This window comes from Mchenga conophoros, linkage group LG16 (genome assembly GCF_057382185.1).
Source record: "Mchenga conophoros isolate Kocher_MC1m ecotype Shallow Benthic linkage group LG16, M_conophoros_male_GT1.1, whole genome shotgun sequence".
NCBI lineage: Eukaryota > Metazoa > Chordata > Actinopteri > Cichliformes > Cichlidae > Mchenga > Mchenga conophoros.
The window spans coordinates 36,821,208-36,845,555 of record NC_140541.1 but is presented as its reverse complement, the minus strand read 5'-3'; the positions used below and the strand labels follow the sequence as shown (position 1 = coordinate 36,845,555).

At 41.3% G+C, this 24,348-nt stretch overlaps 1 protein-coding gene across 1 annotated transcript in view; it reads left to right on the top strand.

Annotated features, from left to right (window-relative positions):
- The window catches only part of pth2ra (parathyroid hormone 2 receptor a), a 70,646-nt gene that overhangs the window by 5,065 nt on the left and 41,233 nt on the right, over positions 1 to 24,348 (top strand). Inside the window, exons 2-6 of the mRNA XM_085249312.1 lie at positions 6,851 to 6,956; positions 8,824 to 8,934; positions 9,705 to 9,829; positions 13,443 to 13,540; positions 22,463 to 22,646. Coding sequence (XP_085105438.1) covers positions 6,851 to 6,956; positions 8,824 to 8,934; positions 9,705 to 9,829; positions 13,443 to 13,540; positions 22,463 to 22,646 — 624 coding nt within the window. The remainder of the gene's footprint in view (positions 1 to 6,850; positions 6,957 to 8,823; positions 8,935 to 9,704; positions 9,830 to 13,442; positions 13,541 to 22,462; positions 22,647 to 24,348) is intronic.

Genomic DNA, 24,348 nt, shown 5'->3' with positions numbered 1-24,348 from the left:
AACTGTTGCTGGATATAGTTCAACATGATTGGCTCAGTTTTAGTTGCACCAGTAGACATGCATAAATTAAGAGTAAGTCCAAGTTTCCTACCACACTCCAGATGGAGCTTTAACATATTTCTGAAAGTATGTTAACTATAATTAACTCTACTGGGAAATGTTAAGGCTTCAAATCTGAAACACAGACATCTTAAACATGATCTGCAAAGAATATTAACAGTGTTTGATTCTTCTGCTTAATGGGCTGTTGGATATATGATCGTACATGGGTTTGTAAGCTTGACATGGTACAATAACCACACTGTTATTTTCCTGGAGAGGCTGTGAGATGGCTTAAAGCTGTAATGACGTCTTTTTTTTAGATTTTCAGTGAATGTCAGGCTTGGGTTTGGAAAACTGGAATAATCACATAAAAGGATGTTAAAAGTTTGAGGAGTACATCTGAGAGGTCTTAGATTTCTGTAAGAAGTGAAGCAAATTATGAGAGTGGAAATGTACGGAGCCTGCAGGGGACATGGGAGAAAAAAACTTAAGATGGACTTTTGCGAGATCTCGCAAAAGTTTTAGCCGCATTCTTCGGCCTTCGACCTCCCGTTAGCTCGAAGCTAACGGGAGGTCGAGACCTACTACAGCCGGGAGGAGCACCGCTTTCCCGGCACATCGTGCCTCGACCTCCCGGTTGGCTTCAAGCCGGCATCCGAAGATTGCGGCTAAAACTTTTGCGAGATCTCGAGTTAGTTTTGCGAGATCCCGAGTTTGTTTTGTGAGATCTCGCAAAAGTCCGTCTTAATTTTTTTTTCTCCCATGTCGCCTGCGGGGCTCCGTAGAAATCAGAATCAGAATACTTTATTGATCCCTGGGGGAAATTATTTTTTGTTACAGTGCTCCATTTTAAACCAACATTAAGACAAGACAGACAATACACTAACTAAGAATAGTACAATATATACATATATATACATACATACATACATAAGTCACTCATAAATAAATAGTTGGAAAAGAAACATGTGTAGTTGTAGCAGCAAACAGTGTGTTAAGTGGATGCGTTGTACAGGGAGATGGCCACAGGCAGGAATGATTTCCTGTGTCGTTCAGTGGTGCTTTTCGGTAATCTCAGTCTCTCACTGAACGAGCTCCTGTGACTGACCAACATGTCATGGAGTGGGTGGGAGGTGTTATCCAACATTGTCTTTATCTTGGACAGCATCCGCCTCTCCGACACCACCTTGAGGGAGTCCAGCTCCATCCCCACAACATTGCTGGCCTTACAGATCAGTTTATTAAGTCTGTTGGCATCTGCGACCCTCAGCCTGCTCCCCCAGCATGCAACAGCATAGAGGATCGCACTGGCCACAACAGACTCATAGAAAATCCTCAGCATTTTCTGGCAGATGTTGAAGGACCTCAGTCGCCTCAAAAAATAGAGACGACTCTGGCCCTTCCTGTAAAGTGCTGTGGTGTTTTTAGCCCAGTCCAGTTTATTGTCAATGTGTACTCCAAGGTATTTATAGTCCTCCACAATGTCAACACTGACCCCCTGAATTGAAACAGGGGTCAAGTGTTTCCTGGTCTTCCTGAAGTCCACGATCAGTTCCTTGGTCTTTGCCACGTTGAGCTGCAGATGATTCTGCTCACACCACGTGACAAAGGAGTCGACCACAGCCCGGTACTCTGTCTCATCATCCCTGCTGATGCATCCAACCACCGCAGAGTCATCAGAAAACTTCTGAAGATGGCAGGTCTCTGTGCAGTGGCTGAAGTCTGTGGTGTAGAGGGTGAAGAGGAAGGGGGAGAGGACAGTCCCCTGTGGTGCCCCTGTGTTGCTGATCACCTTGTCAGACACACACTGTGGGAGACGTACATATTGTGGTCTTCCTGTCAGATAATCAACAATCCAGGACACCAGAGAAGCATCCACCTGCATCGCTGCTAACTTATCACCCAGGAGGGTCGGCCTGATGGTGTTGAAAGCACTGGAAAAGTCAAAAAACATGACCCTCACAGTGCTCGCCGGCTGGTCCAGATGGGTGTAGACACGATTGAGCAGGTAGATGATGGCGTCCTCTGTTCCGAGACGAGGCTGATAAGCGAACTGAAGGGGATCCAGATGTGGTCTTACTATGGGTCGCAGCTGGTCCAGGATGAGCCTTTCCAGGGTCTTCATGATGTGGGAGGTCAGTGCCACGGGCCTGTAATCCTGGGGGCCACTGGGACGAGGCGTCTTTGGTACAGGGACGAGGCATGATGTCTTCCACATCACCGGGACCCTCTGCAGACTCAGACTCAGCATAAACAGTTTATGAAAGACTCCACACAGCTGGGGGGCACAGGCCTTGAGGACAAGGGGACTCACTCCGTCTGGTCCAGCAGACTTGCCTGAGTGAAGTCTCCTCATTTGCATCTCAACCTGGTATTGAGTGAAGGTGATGGGTGGGGGAGGGGTGTCAGGAATCTCACAGGAGGCAACATGTGAAGAGAGAGGCTGGCACAGTGGTGTGGCTCTGGATTCCAGGCTGACTGCAGGTGAGGTTGTGGGGGTGGGAGCAGACACTGTGGTGTCGAATCTATTGAAAAACAGATTCAACTCATCGGCTCTATTCTCACCTCCCTCAGCTCCCCTGCTGTTGGTTGGCCTGAATCCAGTGATGGTCTTCATGCCCCTCCACACCTCTCTCATGCTGTTCTGCTGGAGTTTCCACTCCAGCTTCCTCCTGTAATTGTCCTTAGCCTCTCTGATCTTGTCCTTTAGTAACACCTGGACCTTCCTCACCTCCTCTTTGTTGCCCCCTCTGAAAGCCCTCTTCTTGTTGTTGAGGAGGGCTTTGATGTCCTTAGTCACCCACGGCTTGTTATTTGGGTAACAATGAACAGTCTGAGCTGGAACAATGGAGTCGGTGCAGAAAGTTATGTAGTCTGTGATACACTCAGTAAGCCCATTGATGTCCTCGGCGTGAGGCTCACAGAGTGTTTCCCAGTCGGTCACCTCGAAACAGCCCTGTAGTTCCGCTATTGCCTCCTCTGACCACCTCCTAACAGTCCTGGTGGTCACAGGTTCCCTCCTCACAATTGGCACATAGCGGGGGGTGAGGTGAATCAGGTTATGATCTGACCTACCAAGTGGGGGGAGGGAGGAGGAGCTGTATGCATCCTTGACGTTGGCATACAGTAAGTCTAAAGTTTTCTCTCCCCTGGTGGGACAGTCCACATATTGTTTGAATGTTGGTAGTGTATTGTCCAGTGATACATGGTTGAAGTCACCCGAGATCACAATAAAGGCACTCGGGTGCTGAGTCTGTAGCCGAGCTATGGCAGAGTGGATAGTGTCACATGCAGCTGTGGGGTTAGCAGAGGGGGGAACATAAACAGCCACCAAGATGACGTGAGAGAATTCCCTGGGTAAATAATACGGCCTGAGTCCAACAGCACACAGTTCAGTGTCCGGGCAACAAGTCCTTTCTTTGACTGTTATGTTGGCAGGGTTACACCACCGGTTGTTAACTAAAACAGCAAGCCCACCTCCTTTCCGCTTACCGCTAGCGATGCTGTCCCTGTCCGCCCGAACAGTGTGGAAGCCTTCCACGGAAGCATTCTCATCGGGAATGTCCTGGTGCAGCCATGATTCGGTGAAACACATCAGGCTACACTCTCGGTATTCCCTCTGACTCCGTACCAGTGCTGAGAGCTCGTCGATTTTAATTGCCAACGATCGCACATTTCCCATCACGATAGTTGGCAATTAAAATCGACGAGCTCTCAGCACTGGTACGGAGTCAGAGGGAATGAGACATTAACTGGAAGTGAAGTATATGGAAATCAATGTGAAAAGAAGAAACAAACAAAAAAAGATTGAAAATCACTGAAAGAATGACTGGAATCCACTGATTCTGGACCTTTTCTTACGTTTTGAGGAATAAAGCAAGCATACTGTTAATATAAAAGTAAATAAAGGCAAAAATCGATTTTTCTTTTTGTTTAGACTCGTATAAGAAGTCAATCAAAACTGATGTCGGGGTTTTAAAAGAAGCTTTTAGGAAATATGTGTGAGTGATATGCCTGTTTTAGTCATGTCAGAAGCATCACTTCAGAGAGAGCTCTCTCTCTCTTTGGTCACTTCTTCACTTTGGTCCAAACTATAACAAAACAGTCTCGACTGGATCGACTTCCAGACATGCACCCTGTTATGCAAATCTGATAGCAGTTTGACATGTGAGTATGATGTCTGAATAACAATCCTGGTCACGTTTGGGGAAGAATCGTGACAGCAATCTTACCAGGTCACTTGTATATTTTCTGTATCAGCCTCAAAATGGAAAGCATGTTGGACTTGCATAAAGAAAAAGGCTGTGGCAGAAAGAGAGAGCAAAAGAAAAAGGAATGCAAATGTTTTACATTAAAAAACTCTAATACATTTGTTATCTCAGTCATTTTCACTTCTACAGAAAGAAATCATTTAAATAAATTAGGAAAAGCAGTGTTAAGAAAGGGCGATTTAAGTTTTTGGGCGAATCATCTTTTCATAAGTCATAAGTGTAATAATCTCACCAGCACATTCTTTATATATTTTTCATTTTCATTCATGCCAAGTGTTAAATGTATAAATATGCAAGGCCTAAACTTTTGGCAACGTGTGAGTAGCTGAAGAGTGAATCTATATTATTGCTCGTCTCCAAGAATTTATGCACCACAAAAAATCTGCTTTAAATTCTGCATTGATTGATGAAAGTGAGGCAAAAATTGAATCGAGGACTCTCCATGAGAAGAGATGTCACCCAAAATTCTCCCCACACTAGCTTTGCAAGGTTGGATCTCATCTCATTGATCTTATTGCAGCTTTTGATACATTCTCCCACCACACCGTCCGCTATAGATTAGTCTCTAATGGCATAAACAGTCACTCGCATGGTTTTCTCGTACCTCTCCGGCTGTTCAGTTTGTGCAAATAAATATATATATATATATATCAGTATAATTCAGATTATTGTGGTGTGCCTCAAGGCTCTGTCCCGGGGGCTTTGCTCTTCAATATTTATCTTCTACCTCTCTGCAATATTTTCAGGTGATATAACACTCATTTCTGTTTATCTTCCAAACCCACTGCTATTCTCCCTCCACGTCTCTTTCTGATTGTTTAGTTAAAATTAAAGTTTGGTTTACTCATAATTTTCTTTAACTTAATAATAATGAAAATATAATTTATTTTTATTGCCATAAAATCGATGTGGTTTAAATCTATTAGTTATTCATTAACTATTAATTAAGAACATTAAGAGCTGGATGGCCTGAAAGCCATAATCTGAGATCCTTCCCAGATGCCTTAATGCCCACTCGCATCCTGGGCCATTTGACCTCAGCAAATCACATGATAGGCCAGCACAGGCATCCAGTATCCGTAGTTTCAGGTGCTGCACGTCTCGTATCTTCACCCCATAGACAATTGCCTTCAGATGACCCCAAAGATAAAAGTCTAACGGGGTCAGATCGGGAGACCTTGGGGGCCATTCAACTGGCCCACGACGACCAATCCACTTTCCAGGAAACTGTTCATCTATGGCACCCATAATGTGATGGTGCACCATCTTGCTGGAAAAACTCAGGGAACGTGCCAGCTTCAGTGCATAAAGAGGGAAACACATCATCATGTAGCAATTTCAAATATCCAGAGGCCTTGAGGTTTCCATTGATGAAGAATGGACCCACTATCGTTGTGCCCCATATACCACACCAAACCATCACTTTTGTTGTTCCAACAGTCTTGGAGGATCCATCCAATGTGGGTTAGTGTCAGACCAATAGCGGTGGTTTTGTTTGTTAACTTCACCATTCACATAAAAGTTTGCCTCATCACTGAACAAAATCTTCTGCGTGAACTGAGGGCCCTGTTCCAGTTTTTGTTTTGCCCATTCTGCAAATTCTGTGCGCCGATTTGGGTCGTCCTCGTTGAGATGCTGCAGTAGCTGGAGTTTGTAAGGGTGCCATCTGTGAGTAGCTAATATCTGCCGAAGGGATGTTCGACTAATGCCACTCTCCAGTGACATGCGGCGAGTGCTACGCTGTGGGCTCTTGCTGAATGAAGCTAGGACAGCCACTGATGTTTCTTCATTAGTGACAGTTTTCTTGCGTCCACATTTTGGCAAATCCAACACTGAACCAGTTTCACGAAACTTAGCAAGCAGTTTGCTGACTGTAGCATGGGAGATGGGTGGTCTCGTAGGGGGTCTTGCATTGAAATCTGCTGCAATGACCTGGTTACTGCGTTCACCAGATATCAACACAATTTCGCTCCTCACGTGTTAACCTCTTTGACATGTCAATGGCTGTGAACAAAGAGAAACTTGTAAATAACTCATGAAAGAATAAAGTTACACTGAAACCAAGCACACCAGTGTTTTTCTTGTGACATTACCAATAAGTTTGATGTGTCACATGGCCCTCTTCCTATTGAAAAAACAAAAGTTGTATCCAAGATGGCCGACTTCTAAATGGCCACCATGGTCACCACCCATCTGGAGGAGTTTGCCCCCTCACATATACTAATGTGCCACAAACAGGACTTTAATATCACCAACCATTCCCATGTTATTACGGTGTATCCATATAAATGGCCCACCCTGTACAATACCTATAAAGAAGTCGCTTTACATGCATCAAAGAGTTTCTAATTTTAAAATTCACATAATTTTTTATATATGCTCAGTTCAAGATTAAAATCAAAGACCTGGGGCAGAGCAGGTCTGGCCCACAGCACGCAGGAAGATGTTCCCAGTGTTGTTGAAATTTCAGGAAATGGTGACTTACAGTCATGTATGCACAGGGTCAAAGATCTGATCGTGTTTGCTGTGCTCCACAGATGGGGTTTGATGGGCCGCTCTCTGCACAGGAGCAGATGTACATCCTGTATGAAATCAAAATGCAGTGCTACCAGAATCTCTCCAACACTGAACCAGGAACCACAGGTACAAACCATACACGCAGATACAGTCGCTGCAAAACAACACTCAACTCATTTGAGCTTAGCTGAAACATCAACACTTTAAATTGTATGATGGGGGAAAAATTAGGACGATTCCAAAAATAATGGAATCAATACTTTTGATTAAACATCTTTTCCCAACTGTCAGTAAACAGGGAAAATTAAAACAAAAGGAAATCAATATTTGATGTGACCACAAACTCTTCTGCACTCCTTATCTCAATTAAGGATGCTCAGTGCTCAGAGAGCAGAAAGGAGGGAGTCGTATTTGTATATGGAGCTTCCACTTTTGCAAGCAAAAAATTGACGAGTATCTAAAAGTGATTCTTACAACCTAAACCCAGGATTTAAAGCACACCCTCTGGCTTCTGTAACCCGGTTGGGTAACAGGGGAAGCAGTCAGTGGAAGCTGAAATCATCAACCCTTTGAGGTGTGGATTAAAATTCTGAATTCATAACAAAAAGCTTAGGGCAATGAGGAAACTCATTCTGGAGTGTCCAAGTCGTCACCACCGCAAAGGCCCGACACCACAAAGAGTCGGGCCTTTAAAACTGCTGTTTTAACCTCCTAGGACCTGGCATCCACATATGTGGACATCACATTTTAGGTTGTCTAGACCAAAATACAAAATTTTGCTCTACAATGGCCTGATATCCACTTATGAGGACATTATACTGCCACTGTTCTATTGAAATTTAAAACAAATGTCCTCATATGTGGATCTCATTTTTCTCAAACAAAAATCAGGTAAAAACATTCATCAGGTCCCAATCAGCCCAAATAACAAAGAGAAATTAAAAGTGCACACCATGAAAGAATTCGGGTTTTAGGAGATTAAAGGCACAGCAGTAATCTCTGCTCTGAAAACTAAAAAGGAGATCAATAATAAAAGCTCTGAGACCAACTGGGGAGAGCTAATTTTCATGTTTCATAAACCAGTTTGAGATGATTTCATCTTTGTGACACGGAGCGTTACCCAGCCATCAGGTGATGGAAACGCTGTGGATGTAAATGGACGGACCTGCTCAGCAACAACGCTCAGGTAGGCTGTGGGATTCAAACAGTGGGTCCAAATAAACATTCGCCACATCGTTTCACCACCAGCCTGAGCCGGTGACCTGGGATGGAGCCACACTTGTTTGTTTTTAAATTAAATTCTGAATCTGAATATCGCAGCAAAAATCGAGACAGTTTTCCAATCTTTTATTGTCTTGTTGTGGCGACACCAAATTATAACCCGTTTCCTGTTCTTAGCTGTCAGGAGCGGCCCCGGTGTGGTTTTCTGCTTCAAGGTTCGGTGTATTATATTCAGAGACGCTTTTCTGCATACCTCAGGTGTGAATAGGGGCTATTTGAGTTCCTGTTGCCTTCCTGTCAGCTTAAAGCAGTTTGGCCATTCTCCTGACATCTGCGAGACATTTGTGCAAAGGAACTGCCGCTCACTGGATGACAGACCTTTGTTGATCTGCTGGCATTTTCTGAGAAAAGCATCTCAAGGATTTACAGTTTCTGAAATACTCCAACCAACCTCTCTTGAACCAACAATCATGCCACATTCAAAGTCACTTAAATCCCCTTTCTTTGCTACTTTCATGTTCACTTTGAACAGCAGGTTGTTGTGACCATGTCTACATGGCTAAATGATGTGCCGAGCTGACATTAATGAGCAGTTGAACAGGTGCACCTAACAAAGTGGCCTGTGAGCGTACAAGCCTATTTGCATCACAATGTGAATGGATATATATGATAGAAGTCCATATTCTTGGCATGTAAAACAAACTAGCACACATAGGAAAAACAGAGGGTATCATATCGGTGACGTGTTGACTTCTTCATCTTCTCACTGCAGATGAGGTGTGCCCTCCAGACTGGGACGGTCTGATTTGTTGGCCCCACGGCTCCCCCGGGCTCATCACCAAGGTCCCCTGCCCATCGTACATCTATGACTTCAATCACCAAGGTTAACACTTTTCTTTTCCAGCACCGAATTAGAGCTTAACATGCAAAGAAAAACTCAAACTGTTCAGCGAACATCTAATACAAGCATTTTCAGCATGACTCGTTATATTCTCAGGTAGCGCGTACAATCCGAAAAAGAGTTTTGAGGATTTTGAAGATAAGATAAGATAAGATAGAACTTTATTAATCCCTCGGGTGGGTTCCTCTGGGAAATTCGATTTCCAAAAAAGCACAGCACCGACAGAAGTTACAAGGTCTTGGACAAGATGAAAGTTTGCTTTTTGAGAAATTTTGCTCTGATGTGTTCTTCACAGAAAAGTGGAACATCATATTTGGTGGATAATTAGTGAAACTTTTTGGTCCTTACAGCAGGATTCTTGAATAATTTCAGCTTCATATTCAGGCCACAAAGAAAAAAAATTAAAGAATTAAAGTGAAACGAACTCTGTCCATCACATCGAGCGTCAACATTAATGTTTTAAATTCAGTCATTAATAGTTTGATTTACATCCGTTCTTTCCCTGATGTGAAAGCCACAATGAATTGAAGGTAAAAAGGTTTTTAAAGGCATTAAAAATGATTTTTTTCCCTTTTATACACGACACAGAACTAAGGTGTAGTTTTTATTATTCATTGTGATTAATAATTTCAGATCACCTGTGTAAGAATAGATGTGTTTGGGCCATTTATGCATTAGTTACTTAAACCTTTTTAAAGGTGTTTTTGTTTGAGTGAAATTATTTTTTTATTTTTAAAATGGACATTTTGTAGGACATGCTTACAGGAAGTGTGACATCAACGGTTCCTGGGTCTTTGTGGAGCAGTGGAACAAAACATGGACCAATTACTCAGAGTGTTTACGCTTTCTCCAGCCCTTCAGTGACGAAGATGGGAGAGTAAGTATCGCTATAAAATATTAAAGTTGCAGCTGTATGTGTGAAATGTTTTCCATTGTGAGTATACAGTAAAAGTCTCCAGCTACCCCTCATTCTGTACATTTTGCTTCCAAGCAGCCAGACTTTCCCTTAACTTAAGCCTGACGACCTTTCCCGGGTGCATACTGCACGATCACACCACTGCACCACCCTTTTCCCTATTATTAAGGAACTCAACACTGGCTTTGAATCATTCAAACAAAACAAAAAAGGTCCTAAATCAAGAGATGAAGCAACTAGATGTGTCTAAAACAGACAAGAGACAACAAAGAACCAAATTTAAATTGTATCTTTTGACACTTTATTACAAGCAGCCTGTTGCAAAGACACATTTCTTCCTGTTTCTTCAGCTGAAACCATGAAAAATGCCAAAGATAACACAGTTTGACAGGCATGAAATAGTATTTTTACACCAACACGCTGCTATAAGCTGAAAACTTGGCATTGTTGCCTCTTAAAAATTTTAATGACACTAGACAAGTGGAGAACAAAAGAAGTGACAGGCCTAAAGACGATCCACTGCAGATGAACAGTGTCTGAGAGCCACACAGACCCGACGCAGGAGCTGAGAGATGCACCTGAACCTTCAGCTGATCCACCCGCTGTTCACCGAAGCCTCATCAGAAATGGAAGGGTGGCTGTCAAGAAGTCATTTTTAGAGAAGGGAAGCGGGAGGAACGCCTGATGTGTGCTTTAGACAAGAGACAACTGGGCTGGAAGTCAGTGGAGTGATGAATCTAAATTTGAAAATATTTGGTTCAGATCTTCATCGGGTTGTCTGTAGGAGGTCTGGGGAGGTACACCGAGTATCTACACTTGTCTGTAAAACACTCTGTGATGGGTTGGAGCTGGATTTCAGCCAGTGTTGCTGGAGAGCTTGTTAAAACGACTGAAAATATGAACGCAGAAAAGTACCATTAGATTTAGATCTACAGTGTAATCCTATCTGGAAAGCATCTGATTTCAGCATTCAGGCTGTGCTGAAGAAAAAAGCAGCCATACAATTTCTTTGACTTTTAAGCTCTTTCAAAATGTACAAACTGTGCTTTCACCTCACATACTGTTTCCATGTTTCGATAAATTGCTGCCATATCTTCCATTTTCCCATCTGAATGTAAATAAACGAGGGGTGAATCAAGCCTCGCGCAGTGTTGCACACAGGTCAATAAACATACATAGAGCAGACCTCTGTGAATAAGCCTGGATGTTCTCTGAAACATCTGCTGCCCCGTCTGCTCCATCTTACACAAACATCTGTTTTGTGGTGCAGAGCTTCATATTCTTACCTCGAGTGTCTAACAACCAAACAGCTCCTCATCCTCCGAAGCTCACGTTCTCACCCTTTTTACTTGTTATCCTTTAACACAGCTTTCAGGCTCTCATCAAAGGCTGCATATTTATGAGTTGTTAGCTGTTCATTATGTGTTCCTTCTCAGGTTGTAGAAGAAAAATGATTAAAGGAAATCTGAAATACTGCTAACTTTTGTACAGCAGGATTATGACAGTCTTATTTTCTACTCAGTAATCAGCTCCAAAAAGCATTTCTTACATCCTCTACGGTACCGTCCGCCCAGATATGCCCCCCCAATAAAATACAAAGCAGACATTTGATAAGGAAACCAAACAAAGTGTTCTCAGAAGCTGGTGACTAATCATATAGCAGAATTATTTCAGGACAAATGAGGACACTGTGCTCCAAGCAACCAAAAAATAAATAAAATTTAAAAACATGTAATCATTCAGACAATCTGCATCTCTTGAAGCTCAAACATATTAATCAATAAAGCCTAGCATCCGCCATAGTGATTAGTGTGCTGTTTGGTATGATTCATTCTGAAAATATCAATTTTAACTGCAGATTTTGATATTTTAGCCATTTGAAGGCAGAAAAGGATACAAAATCTCAATAATTGGAGAAGTTTTCATCTCGCCATCCGTCTGTTTACAGCCATTTAAATTCTCATATTTCATCTAAGAGTTACTTTCAGTTACTTTTCCCCTTTTCTTGTTTTGCCTGCTACACATATAAGATGTTAATCAATTCAATTTTATTTATACAGCGCGAAATCACAGCAACAGTCACCTCAAGGCACTTTATATTGTAAGGCAGACCCTACAATAATACATACAGAGACAAACCCAACAATCATATGACCCCCTATGAATAAGCACTTTGGCGACAGTGGGAAGGAAAAACTCCCTTTTAACAGGAAGAAACCTCCAACAGAACCAGGCTCAGGGAGGGGCGGGGCCATCTGCTGCGACTGGGTGGGGTGAGAGAAGGAAGACTGGATAAAAACATGCTGTGGAAGAGAGACAGAGATGAATAATAAATGGATTATCCAACCTGACACTACATTAGTGACATTAATATGCCTTCACGTCACCTTTTAAAGCAGCATTTGTAAGTGTATTCACACACATATTCACACAGCAGACAGATAAATGGAGCATCATTAGTATTTGGACTCGTTACCATGTGTTTTCTTAGGTCTTTTGTCTCTAACAGCTCCAGGGGGAAATATTTTGACTTTTTAGCTGCTAACTGCTGCTGTGTTCACCGGCTAATTGCCAGCTTTGGATGCCTCATGTCAGGAGTGGGTGTACTGTAGTAGGAAACAAAAAGTAGTCGACGTGCTGCTGCAGAGACTTTGCTTTACTGAGACACTTGAGTTTGGAGGAGTGACAAATTGCAGCCGAGTGATAACAGATAACAAGCTTCCATTCAGTGTTGAATTATAGAAAGTTGGGCTGTTTCCATGAAAACAATAAAAAAATAGTAACTTTATAAATAAAAAAGTTTGCCTCTCCAACCTGCTAAAAGCTCTCCACAAACTTGCTTTAGATAGAAGAATCAAATCTACAAGCCTCTGAGTCCTTCATCCAACTTGGCTCGATTGCAGCTTTTGTGAAATCACAACTGACTTTGAGCGACTGGTACAGCTTTTTAACGATAAGCCTAACATGTGCTTAATATCTCAAATTTAGTTTGAGGCGTGTTTAACAAAAAGACTTCCAGGTCTGTCGCTTTATAAATGATGGATCAGCTCAGCCTTAATTTCCCTCCATCATCATTTTTCTTTACAAAGAATTAAAATCTTGTCAAGAAAATTAATAATTCTCTTATAAAATTAGCCTTTTAATTTCACTCCACACAGCTTTTCATATTCAACCTATTCATCTAAGCAACCACACTACCCTGGGGATGTCATCTGCTCTGAAAATAAAACATTACCAGGAAGAGAGACTTATAGCCATCTTTTGTTTTTGGTATCAGCTGGATCTTCTGGCTGCTTTGAGCCTAACCACTCCTCGTAGAGATTACATTATCTTAGATTTCCAGGGAATGGATTTGCTGCTAAAACTCCTGAAGTAATTTCTACTCTATCAAAGATTAGGGATGTAATGCTGACTCATTTTTCTGTTTTAATTAAACTCCATTCGTGCTGGGCTTCCATGTTCTCATTGCAGCCCCGTTTTTTCCACCATACCATTGTGAGTCATGATTGTGTAAATTGTACCAGTCTTGTTCAGAAGTTGACTAAATAGGAAATGTCTCTCTTTCTTGTCACAGCAAGACTTCTTTGAGCGGCTGTACGTCATGTATACCATTGGCTATGCCGTGTCCTTCAGCTCTCTGCTAGTGGCCATCATGATCATTGGATACTTCCGGTAAGAGAGCAGTTTTTGTTTTTGCTTAAATCATAAACTGCAGTTTGTCAAATCTGAGCTTCTGCAGATAGAAAACACATCAGTGGGAGCCGGACTCCTGCTGCACATCCTGCTTTGGATTCTGAAAATCAGCAGTGGCAGGAACTTAAAAATAACAGCAACATTTAATGCCTTACTGACTTGAACTTTACAGGTTATGAAAATTCCCCAGCAGCCGGGATATTTATATTCTTGTGATGCCTCTGTCAGCTCCCTTGTCAGCTGGAATATTTGTGTCCTGTTGCCTCATGTACCGTTTTGAACCACATCTAGAGGATGCAGAGTTGAGTATACTTCAAATGGCAGAATGCTAATTAGTCTAATTTAGAGTGTGGTGATGGGGACGCTGCCGTCTCACACATCTGCATATGGAAATGTAAGATGTGCTCATTACAGATCTAAACTAAAACACATCCACTCTACTGGACATGTTAGAGATTAGCAGAATAAATAATGACTCATCTGTATGTCCACATGAGACAAGTAGAGATCATTTTATGTGCAGTGTTGACGTTCAGCGGCAGTGCAGCAGTAGATGTAGCAAAACTGACCTTCAGGAGCCAAGATTTTCCCTTAGCAATTATTTTAGAACCACAGCCACATTTTTGAAAGTTTCGACAGTTGATGTAAATTTTTTACTTTGTCCTGTCGTATTGGAGCGTAGATATGAGTACCCAGAACGCAGCTTTCAGAGGCAGAATGGACAGAACAAAAATGTGAGCCGTGTCTCATCAAAGCCCAAAAATAACAAATCCAAAAGAGAACAGAGTCCAAAATGCAAAGTAACTAAAGCCAAGAAGAGCAGAGAGGGAAACATGCAGGGAGGCTGCAAGAAGACAAATACTATAAATACACACAAGGAACAGGTGAGGGGGATTACACAGGCGAGCTCAATCATGATAAACACAAAGTGGAAGTAAAACTAATCAATGCCATGAAGGGAAATCAGGCTGGAAAATAAAAGAGGAAATAGAAAACTACTAGACACAGATACTGAAACATTAAGAGGCACGGGCGAACAGAGAGGGCAAATGTATAAGCGTTGGGAAATGAGAGGGACAAACGACAAAGAACGAAAGATTGAAGGAACATAATGGAAAATTTAAGACCCCTGCTTCTCCGGGTCAAGCTGACCGTGCCGAATGAAAGGCTCTGACATGCTGTCATATTCTGTCTCCATGTAATCTTTCAGAAATACCACGTGTTGATGTACGAGTTATCTTTTATTACACAGCGCTCGGACCATGGCAGAAAGATAGCTTGTCTGTATAAATATTCTAGGCTTGCAGTCCCTCTTGGTCAAAATGCAGGCTACTGGCATGTTGTTTGACCCCTTTGCAAAGGTAAATGAAACTCACAAAGGCATCCTGTGTTCCTCAACAGGAACGGTGCAAGAAAAACTCAAAATAGGAACTGACACTTATTATAAACCAGGAATAAAAAAACTGGACAATCATAAACAAACTAAGAACATTAAGAAATCAATCAGAAAATACCAGAAATATGAGAACATACTAAACAATATACACAAGGACACAGGGAGCCATTCTTATCTGGCTATAAGGTTAGCATACAAGTCACATCCTGTGTAGTGTCATGCAAACACATCCCTAATTACCAGATCCAAGAATTCAAAACAAAGTCGTGCACACTTCCCCTCCAGTTCGTCATTCCCTGCATCGCCATCTGCACAGAGCTTGGATCCTGGTAAGCAGTCAATACCATGCCAACTGTTGCAAACAGCCTGGCTGGAAAGACTGAGAATTAGATTTTGGTGGGACTGAGTGTGAAAGGGGCAATCTCTCTGTTGATACGGTGTACTGTTGAAGTTGTAAATACACTGTAAACATCGACTTGTGCCTTCTTCTTGAAAAAGGGATCGGACCGATGGCTAGCTTTAACAAAATATGTGTCAGACTGACTCTGACCAGAACCCCGGCATTTATCCATGACTGCTACAGGTTTTTACATTTGTGATCCAAATAAAGAAAAATAAACGGCCTTGTAGATAAAACACAAATACATAAGAAAGATGTCATCCAAAAGAAATTGTAAATAGTGGTTTTGTAGTAGTTTTTATTTGGATATGTTTCCAAGCTTCTTCTTTTTTTAAATTAAGAAATTAATCTAGAAAAAGTTGCATTTCCTGCGAAAATGCAGCGTGAATGCTGTGTAGTGGAATCTGAAAACAGCAGAAGGAGAACTATCTGCTGAAAATACTTTGTAGAAACTGAAGTCTTTGCTGAAAACCGTTGTATTTGAAAGGGTACACTGAACAATATCAATAAAGCACACTGAGTGCAAGCAGAGAAGACGTGTGACAACAGCCACAGGTAGGATTTGAACCTGCACCACCAGGTCTCACGGCAGCTGCTCATCTCACTGAGCCAAACTAGTTCTTGTCCCAAAGACAGATATGGTGAGAGAAAAAATGTGCAGGGTCCCGAAGAAGCTGAATCGTGCTGAAAAGAGGTGAAGAAGCAGAACTGTATACTCAAAACAGGCAAAAAGGCTGAAATTCTGCTGAAAGAGCAGAAGAGGCTGAAATTGAATTGAAATTGAAAAGAGCGGAACTTGAAGTTTCTGCTGAAAATAGGTGAAGAAAACCACTGAACAACCTGGAATTTGTGCTGAAAAGAGGTGAAAAAGCTAAAATTTCTGCTGAAAAGGGTGTAGAAGCTGAAATTTGTTCTGAAAAGTGTTAAAAAAGTTAAAGTGTTTACTGAAAAAAATGTTGCGGGATTCGAACCCTCCTGCTCTGAAAACGGCTGCTCATCTCACTGAGCTAAAACACAGCTCAGCCCGGCAAGCTAACCTGGTGATCACACTGCTAATGTGGTCCCATTCATTCAAATGAGTCAAAAATGACATAGAAAGCTTAATATTTCAAAAAGTATAAAAGTTATCAGCACCAAAAGATATAGCTGGCATTAGCAGAATGAGCAGAAGAGCTTAAAATTTGAATGGTGAAAATCGAATGAAAACTGAGGGAGTAGTTAAGCGGCAAAGAAACGGAGCAACTAGAATAAAGTAGAAGACTAGAAAAAATTGCATTTCCTGCGAAAATGCTGTGTGGATGCCTTACGCTGAAGATTTCTGCTGAAAAAAGCAGAAAAAGTTGAAAAAACAAAAAACATTGCCCTGAGCGAGATTCGAACCTGGCCTTTCTGATCTATAGGCGGCGTCTCACCTTACTGGACCAAACTGATTCTTACAAAGAAGAGGTGGAGAGACTGACAATTCTGGTGAAATTAGCAGAAGCTGCTTAGTATTGTGCTAATAAGAGGTGAAAAGGCTAAACATTTAGCAGAAAAGAGGTGAATCAGAAGAAGTTCTGCTGAAAAGAGGTAAAGAAGCAAAAAGATGAGTTGAAAAGAGGTGTAGAAGTGCTTGCTGAAGATGGCTGTATGTGTAATGACACACTGGAGAGTGTCAAGAAAGCAGAGCGCATGCAAGCAGGGAACATGTGTAGCAACTGTCACAGGTAGGATTCGAAACTCTGCCCCCGGGTCTCACGGCAGCTGCCCTACCCTCTGAGCCAAATGAGTTCTGGTCTCAAGCAAATATATGATGAGAGAGAAAATGTGCACTGTGGAGCAGAAGCTCAAATTAGCAGAAAAGAGGTGAAGAGGAAGAACTTTGTTGTGAAATGAGGTAAAGAAACTGAAATTTGTGCTTAAAACAAGTGAAAAAGCTGAACTCTGAAATCCTGCTAAAACAGTAGTAGAGGCTGATATTTTTCAGCTACTCACTGAGCCAAACTGGTTCTCACGTAACTGAAAAAAGGTGGAAAAGCTTAAAATTCTAATGAAAACAGCAGAAGAGGCTAAGTGCACTGTGGAGCAGGAGCTCTAATTAGCAGAAAAGAGGTGAAGAGGAATAATTTCTGCTGAAAAGAGGTAAAGAAGCAAAAAGCCGAGTTGAAAAGAAGTGTAGAAGCAGAAGTGCTTGCTGAAGATGGCTGTATGTGTAATGACACACTGGAGAGTGTCAAGAAAGCAGAGCGCATGCAAGCAGTGAACATGTGTAGCAGCTGTCACAGGTAGGATTCGAACCTCTGCCACCGGGTCTCACGACAGATGCCCTACCCTCTGAGCCAAATGAGTTCTGGTCACAAGCAAAGATATGATGAGAGGGAAAATGTGCACTGTGGAGCAGCAGCTCAAATTAGCAGAAAAGAGGTGAAGAGGAAGAACTTTGTTGTGAAATGAGGTAAAGAAACTGAAATTTGTGCTTAAAACAAGTGAAAAAGCTGAACTCTGAAATCCTGCTAAAACAGCAGAAGAGGCTGATATTTTTCAGCTACTCATTGAGCCAAACTGGTTCTCACGTAACTGAAAAAAGGTGGAAAAGCTTAAAATTCTAATGAAAACAGCAGAAGAGGCTGAGTGCACTGTGGAACAGAAGCTCAAATTAGCAGAAAAGAGGTGAAAACAGCAGAAGAGGGTGAGATTTGTGCTGATAAGAGGTGAAACTGCGGAACCAATCAGAGGTACTGCTTCTGTCTGCTTCATCAGGCTGTGTACTTGTATGTATTTCTGCCATAGACTGTTAACCAGAATCTGAGGTCCATATTAGAAAAGCTGCTAAAATCATTAAACTTTGCAGAATTGTAATAAATTATCAATATGAATTACCGGTCTGTGATAGTGTATAAATTTGTAGTTAAAAAAAAAACATGTGGGCCAAGGTGGAATCGAACCCACGACCTCTGGTCTGAAGAGCGGTGTCATTACCAATCGCGCCACCTCTAAGGGGGCGGGCGCTTTGAAAAAAAGGGTGATGAGGAGTCAGAATTAGATCGCGGTGAGACGCGAAAAACGCCGTTTTTTGGAGTTACAAAACGTCGTGTAACTCAAAAACTAGGTGGGATAGAAGCATAATTCTTGCACTGGGTGAATCAGCGGACTTTGGTGTACTTTGACTGCGATTTACATAGCTCTTTGTATCTCCGTCGCGGAGATATGACGAGAGAAGAAACGGCTTCATTTTCGGAATTTGAAAAATGAGAGGAGGACAGATTTCCACCCCTCAAACAAGTCTAACTCATCTCAGAACGGTAATAGGTGAGAAAATAATTCTTGAATTGTGAGTGTCAGGAGTGTCTGAAGATATACAGGGACAAGCCTCATGTCTTAACTTTGCTTCGTTAAGGAGATATGACGATTTGAAAATGCCTTCAGTTTCAGTATTTCAGCTCTGAGTTTCACAACCTCCCCATAGACTTTGAATGGGGAGTTTTTAGACCATGTGTCACTTCGAGGCAAATTGTGAAAAAAACGTAACTCTCACAATAATTATAGTGACACTGTCTTAAAGCCAGCAAAAATACCTACGTTTTGATGTATAATTTGTGGAAGTTGAGTGGAAATTGAGCGAGTAGCAAGGAGTTGTTCAGACATGAAGAGAAAATTCAGAACGGACGAGTGTGCAGTGGGAGTTAATTGCATAGCAACCATAGCAACACATGTATTTTCTGAAAAATCACAAAGTTGTAACTGAAAACTTAAAGAGTCATTACATGAAAACGGTAACAGATATGAAAAAGCTGAATCACACAGGAATAGCCCAATCATCTGAGAACGTTTTAAAGTTTGAATGGAGTTTCTAGGTGAAAGTATGAGGAAGTAGTTAAGTTTCAAAGACAAGCAAGTTTTAGCAGAATTGTAGAAGTTTCCCATTCATTTCAATGGGACAAATTAAAGGAAAAAAGTGTAATATTTTAAAAAGTATAATAGTAATAAGTACCAAAAGATATAGCAGTCGAAAGCAGAAATAGCAGAACAGTTTAGAGTTTGAATGGTAAAAATCGGCTGAAAACTGAGGGAGTAGTTAAGCGGCAAAGAAACGGAGCAACTAGAATAATAAAGGATAAAGAATAAAGAGAAACAGGATCTCAATAGTGTGGATGCCTACGGCATCCACCCAATTAAAGTTTACAGAGAAACAGGATCTCAGTCACGGCATTCACACTATTAATGTTGAAAGTGGTGCCAGTGGAGCTTTTCACCTGGACCACATGAAGGACTTTTTCCTGCTGTGCTTCTGCACTCTGGGAATAAAAGTGGTTTGCTGAACATCTGTGGAAACCAGTAAAGGAATGGATACAGAATCTGATCTTCAAAATCACCATCAATGGCCATCAAAGTTATCAATGTCCATCACTGATTAGGGTAAATTAATTTCTTAACTGGTTCGATTTAAATTGATTAGTTCTAACGAATAACAGCTTCTGAATGATGTTATTTTAAGTAACCTTGAAAAGGAAACTGCAGAATCATGGGCTCAGTTATTTTTAGTATTTTTGAAGGCAGGTTATATCCAAGCAACAGGAAGATACCTCTAATGATCCGGTAACTGGAGACGGAGCAGCCAACCACATTCATCTGAAAAAGACTCTGCAAATTAGTTGACTTACTGTAACAGCTTGCTTCCTTACATAAGAGGATTCAAACAAGTGTAAAGAAATATTTTAAATTATGAAAATAAAAGCTTTGATGTAGATGAAAACCTCGTTTCACATGGACCTGAGAGAGATGCAAGTAAACAGGAGGCGATCATTTCAAACTGCCTTTGATTTTGCAGTTCCACTGGCAGGGCTCTCCAGATTTATTATGGCGTGTTACGGTAGGTGTAATAATCCCATCAACACTTCAAAAACCTTTTCGAAATCCCTGCCCACCTGAAATTATATATCACACAAAAACCCACTTACCGGTAACTGAAGACGGCATTTCTTAAGATTTAAAACCTGAGTGTAAGAACTGGTCATTTATGCAACACCAGTGTTACACGTTCCCATTTAGAAGCACCTCTCCTGCCTTCTGCATAAAAATAATCCAGAACAATGAGCTCTGTGCCACCACTGATGGGTATCCTGTGTGTAGGTAAACTTCCTCCTGATTTTAACACCAAGTTTTGACTGGGTTGCTGGATTTGATTGCGAGAGATGGAAGCTGAAAGTTGAGTAAACATCCTCTTACTCTTCAGATGCTAAAGTGCCCGAGGTGATCAGAGATGCATGTTTAAAAAGGGAAACTTCAAACAGAGCACATTTTCTGGATCATTTGCAGCTGAAATTTCAAAGAGCCATCAAGGCTCCGTTTGACAAATACAGGCCTTAAATCCAGTGTTTCTGACTTCTTAAAGTGCCGACAAATCTCTGATTCTGATTCTTTATCAGCCCTCAAAGCTCCCGCTGCTGTCTGCCTCAGTTTTTGTCTCTAGTGATAATGTACACAATGTGTGTTAGAAAATGTAAAGCGCCCTTTAAAGAGCTGCAATACATTAACCCTATGCAAGCCACAGTCAGCTGTGCTGAGCAGTGCAGTGTTTTCCAGAGTAGGAAAAAACAAAAACACACAGGGATTAATTGTTTTGAAGTATCAGAAACTTCAAGTCAGTTTTGATGTTTGACAGCAGTTTGAATGCAGAGACGAGTCTGCAGTCATTATTTTTAACGTTTTGTGGTCTGAGTGATGATGATGAAATAATACTGCCAATTATAGATGGCAGTATATAGGAGTGAGGACAGTGTTTAACTGATGTAAGGGTTAAACATGGTTATATAAATTGTCATTTACACTTTCATTAAAATAAATAATAAATAATGTTTGTATGGCTGTTGTGTTGTCATATTTGGGTAAAACAGGACAAGATAATGGTCATCAAAAAGTGTCTTAATCCCCCCCCCCAAAACAAACAAACAAACAAACAACAAAACAAAACACAAACACAACAACAACAACAACAACAACAACAACAACCTCCTCCCTGCTGTCTTGAAAATAAATTATGGAAAAAACATCTGGTTATTTAAACTTACTTTATACATTTGCAGTTGAAAATTAGGTGGAGACATTATGAATTCATCATACTGTGAAGGCATGAAATATAAACACTACACATGTTTGAAAGGTCCGTCGGAGCGCAGCTGCCTCGGTGTTCTCTACCACAGTTTACCACTTCTTAAAATCCAATTAAGGAAGAATAAAACACATAAGCTGAGCTTCAGTCACACGTTTGAACAAACCCCAACTGTTGAGTAAAATACACCAAACAGTTGCATCATCTTCAACCCTGAAGACAATGACTTGGCCACTCGTTTAACAGGAGTTTGCAAGGATTTGTTCCCCCCCCCTCTCTCTGCCTCATGTTCCTGTACTGCTCATGGTAATTATATGCAGGAACAACAGGAGCAGTGACAGCAACACTAATACCGGTACTTAAATAGTGAATATTTGTTTGCAAGGCTTTACAGTTTTTAATGCTCTCTGTGTTTACTGCAGCAAAACAGAACAGAGATATAGAAGTGCTGCGCTGGCTTTAACAGAGGCGTACTCTTATCCTTGCACAGTTATATAGCCAGAGACCCGTGCTTACAATGAGACAGTTTGAAAATCCTTGACAGTTTCTTTACCGGCCATACGGTGGAAAAACTCAGTACACCTGTGTGTCACGGTGCTCTGTACGTCGATGATTTACAGGGCAGGCATGTGCTGCATCGACAGTTTCACTCCTCTGACAGAAATAGACAGGATCGCTGAGGATTCGTCCCCTCTGTCAGCTCTGTTTATCTACTATTCACCAGCTCCTCTTCCTGTTGAGGCTGAATGTTGCATAAAACTGGTGGATTATTTTCTGTTAAATGGAACACACATATACACATTCAACTCCTATAGCTGACATTACAGAGATGACACAGGAGGGAAGAAGATCGTTTAAACTTTCCGGCTTTACTGGTGTTTGTGGTCATGAGATCATGTTTTTTATACTTTTTTGCATTTCTGCTCAACAGTGCCACAAGGGTAGCCTTGGACTCATTTCATCATTTATGAGAAATGCTTTGCAGTTTTTATAACTTTGTCTTTGCTTGTGTGGCAGGCGTCTTCACTGCACCAGAAACTACATCCACATGCACCTCTTTGTTTCCTTCATGCTACGAGCAGTCAGCATCTTCGTGAAGGACAAAGTTGTGTATTCCAGGGCGGGATTGCAGGACTTGGACTCTGCTCTGCTCGACAGCTTAAAAACTGTTAGCATAGCATCACTGGACAAGTCGCAGTATGTAAGTACCATGCACATTAAATAAGATCCAAATTAGAGATGTGGTACAGTGTTTGTTGGAATGAGTGACTTTAATCAGGATCATCAGGTGTCATTACACAACAAAGCCAGATTTTGTTTCTGTGTATTTCTAAGAATAATAGATTTTACTCACTGGACATATAAAATTCATGCAAATATTTTGCACATTAATATACTTCAGATCTTAATGCAGCCGTTCACACCAACCATATAATTTCACAGGATGAATTTGCAGCATTTATTTTTTGAATTGAACCTGATTTTTCAGATGCAAATAAAAAAACAGTATTGATTGAATTATAAAAATCCTCAAAAAAAGCACAGTAGGGTAAAATGAATCCAAGAGAAATGACAAACTCAAACATCAGAAAGCGTGCCAAAGGAAGGAAAGCAGTGAGAACTGCTGAAGCGCTCGTAAACAAACAAGCTAACAAAAACAGACGGCAACACATGAATAAATATGCACACAGGGCTGATTGGCTGATGAGGATCAGACCTAATCTCAGTGTCCACCCTCACACACTTGAAGCATCATCCAGCTAAGTCTGTGAGGGCTTAGGGGTGTCCCACGGTCAATTTGTCAAGTGCGCGAGGACCCTTTGGTGGATATTTTGAGCCTTCGTACAAACTTTCTCCAAGTCCAAACGTCTGCAGAGTGGCCTGAGGGAATTACTCACACAATACAGTGCTGGGACATTAAACATGGATTGCCTCAGAAGAAATCCAGTACAGAAAAAAAAGTTAAGAACAGAAAATCTTTGGGCAAAGCAACCACCCCAAACTTTAAATAAAATCAGAAGAATTAAAAAAATGAGTAACAGGTTATTTGACAATGTCAATGTCACGGCTGTGCACCAGCCAGGATTTAGACCCAAGACAAGATTAAGCTACCCCCCCCCCCGAATCACAACTGAGAATAAAATAAGAACAAACTAAGAAGAAAAACACAAAGATGAAACAAAGAAACAAACAGAACTCGAGACCAAAAAACCCAAAACATTGAGCAAAAGTCCCACGATTCAAAGTGAGGTCCTTAACATCAGACAGGAAGTCTTTAAACATGTTGACGTCAAAGCTCTGCTGCTGACCAATCAGGTGATGTCACTGAAGTCAGCAAGGGTTTTGTGTTTTTTTTTGATCACTGGGTTGATGTTTGAGACTGAACCAACCAGACAAAGGAAGCAGAACAAGACACTTTCAAAATAAAACACGACAGAGAGCACCAGCACCACAGAGCACAGGTGGACACCATAACAACAAAAACGTTAATGAAAAATCCCCACAAAATAATCATGAACTGAATGTCGCAGGAGATGTGGATCTGAATATGAAGAAGCGGAACAGTACACAGTGAACACAACGATGGGATGTTTTTAGAGAATTTTCTATGAAACAAAAACAGAGAGAAATGTCTAATAAAATGGAGTCTGATTCAGTTATAACCCCGAGCAGCTTGACGTAGACAGTGACGCCAAAACTTCTAATGGTTTGACCGTACTGCAGATGCATTCAACCTGTGTGACGTTCAGAGGATGGGTTAACAATTCTATTTATTTATCCATTTTTTTTTTTTTGCTTGATCCCTCGTAGGTTAATTTGAATGTTGTAAACAGCTCTATTAGTCCTAATTATGATGTTAATAACAGGTGACTTGGGTGTTTATGTGTACCGATAACATGATG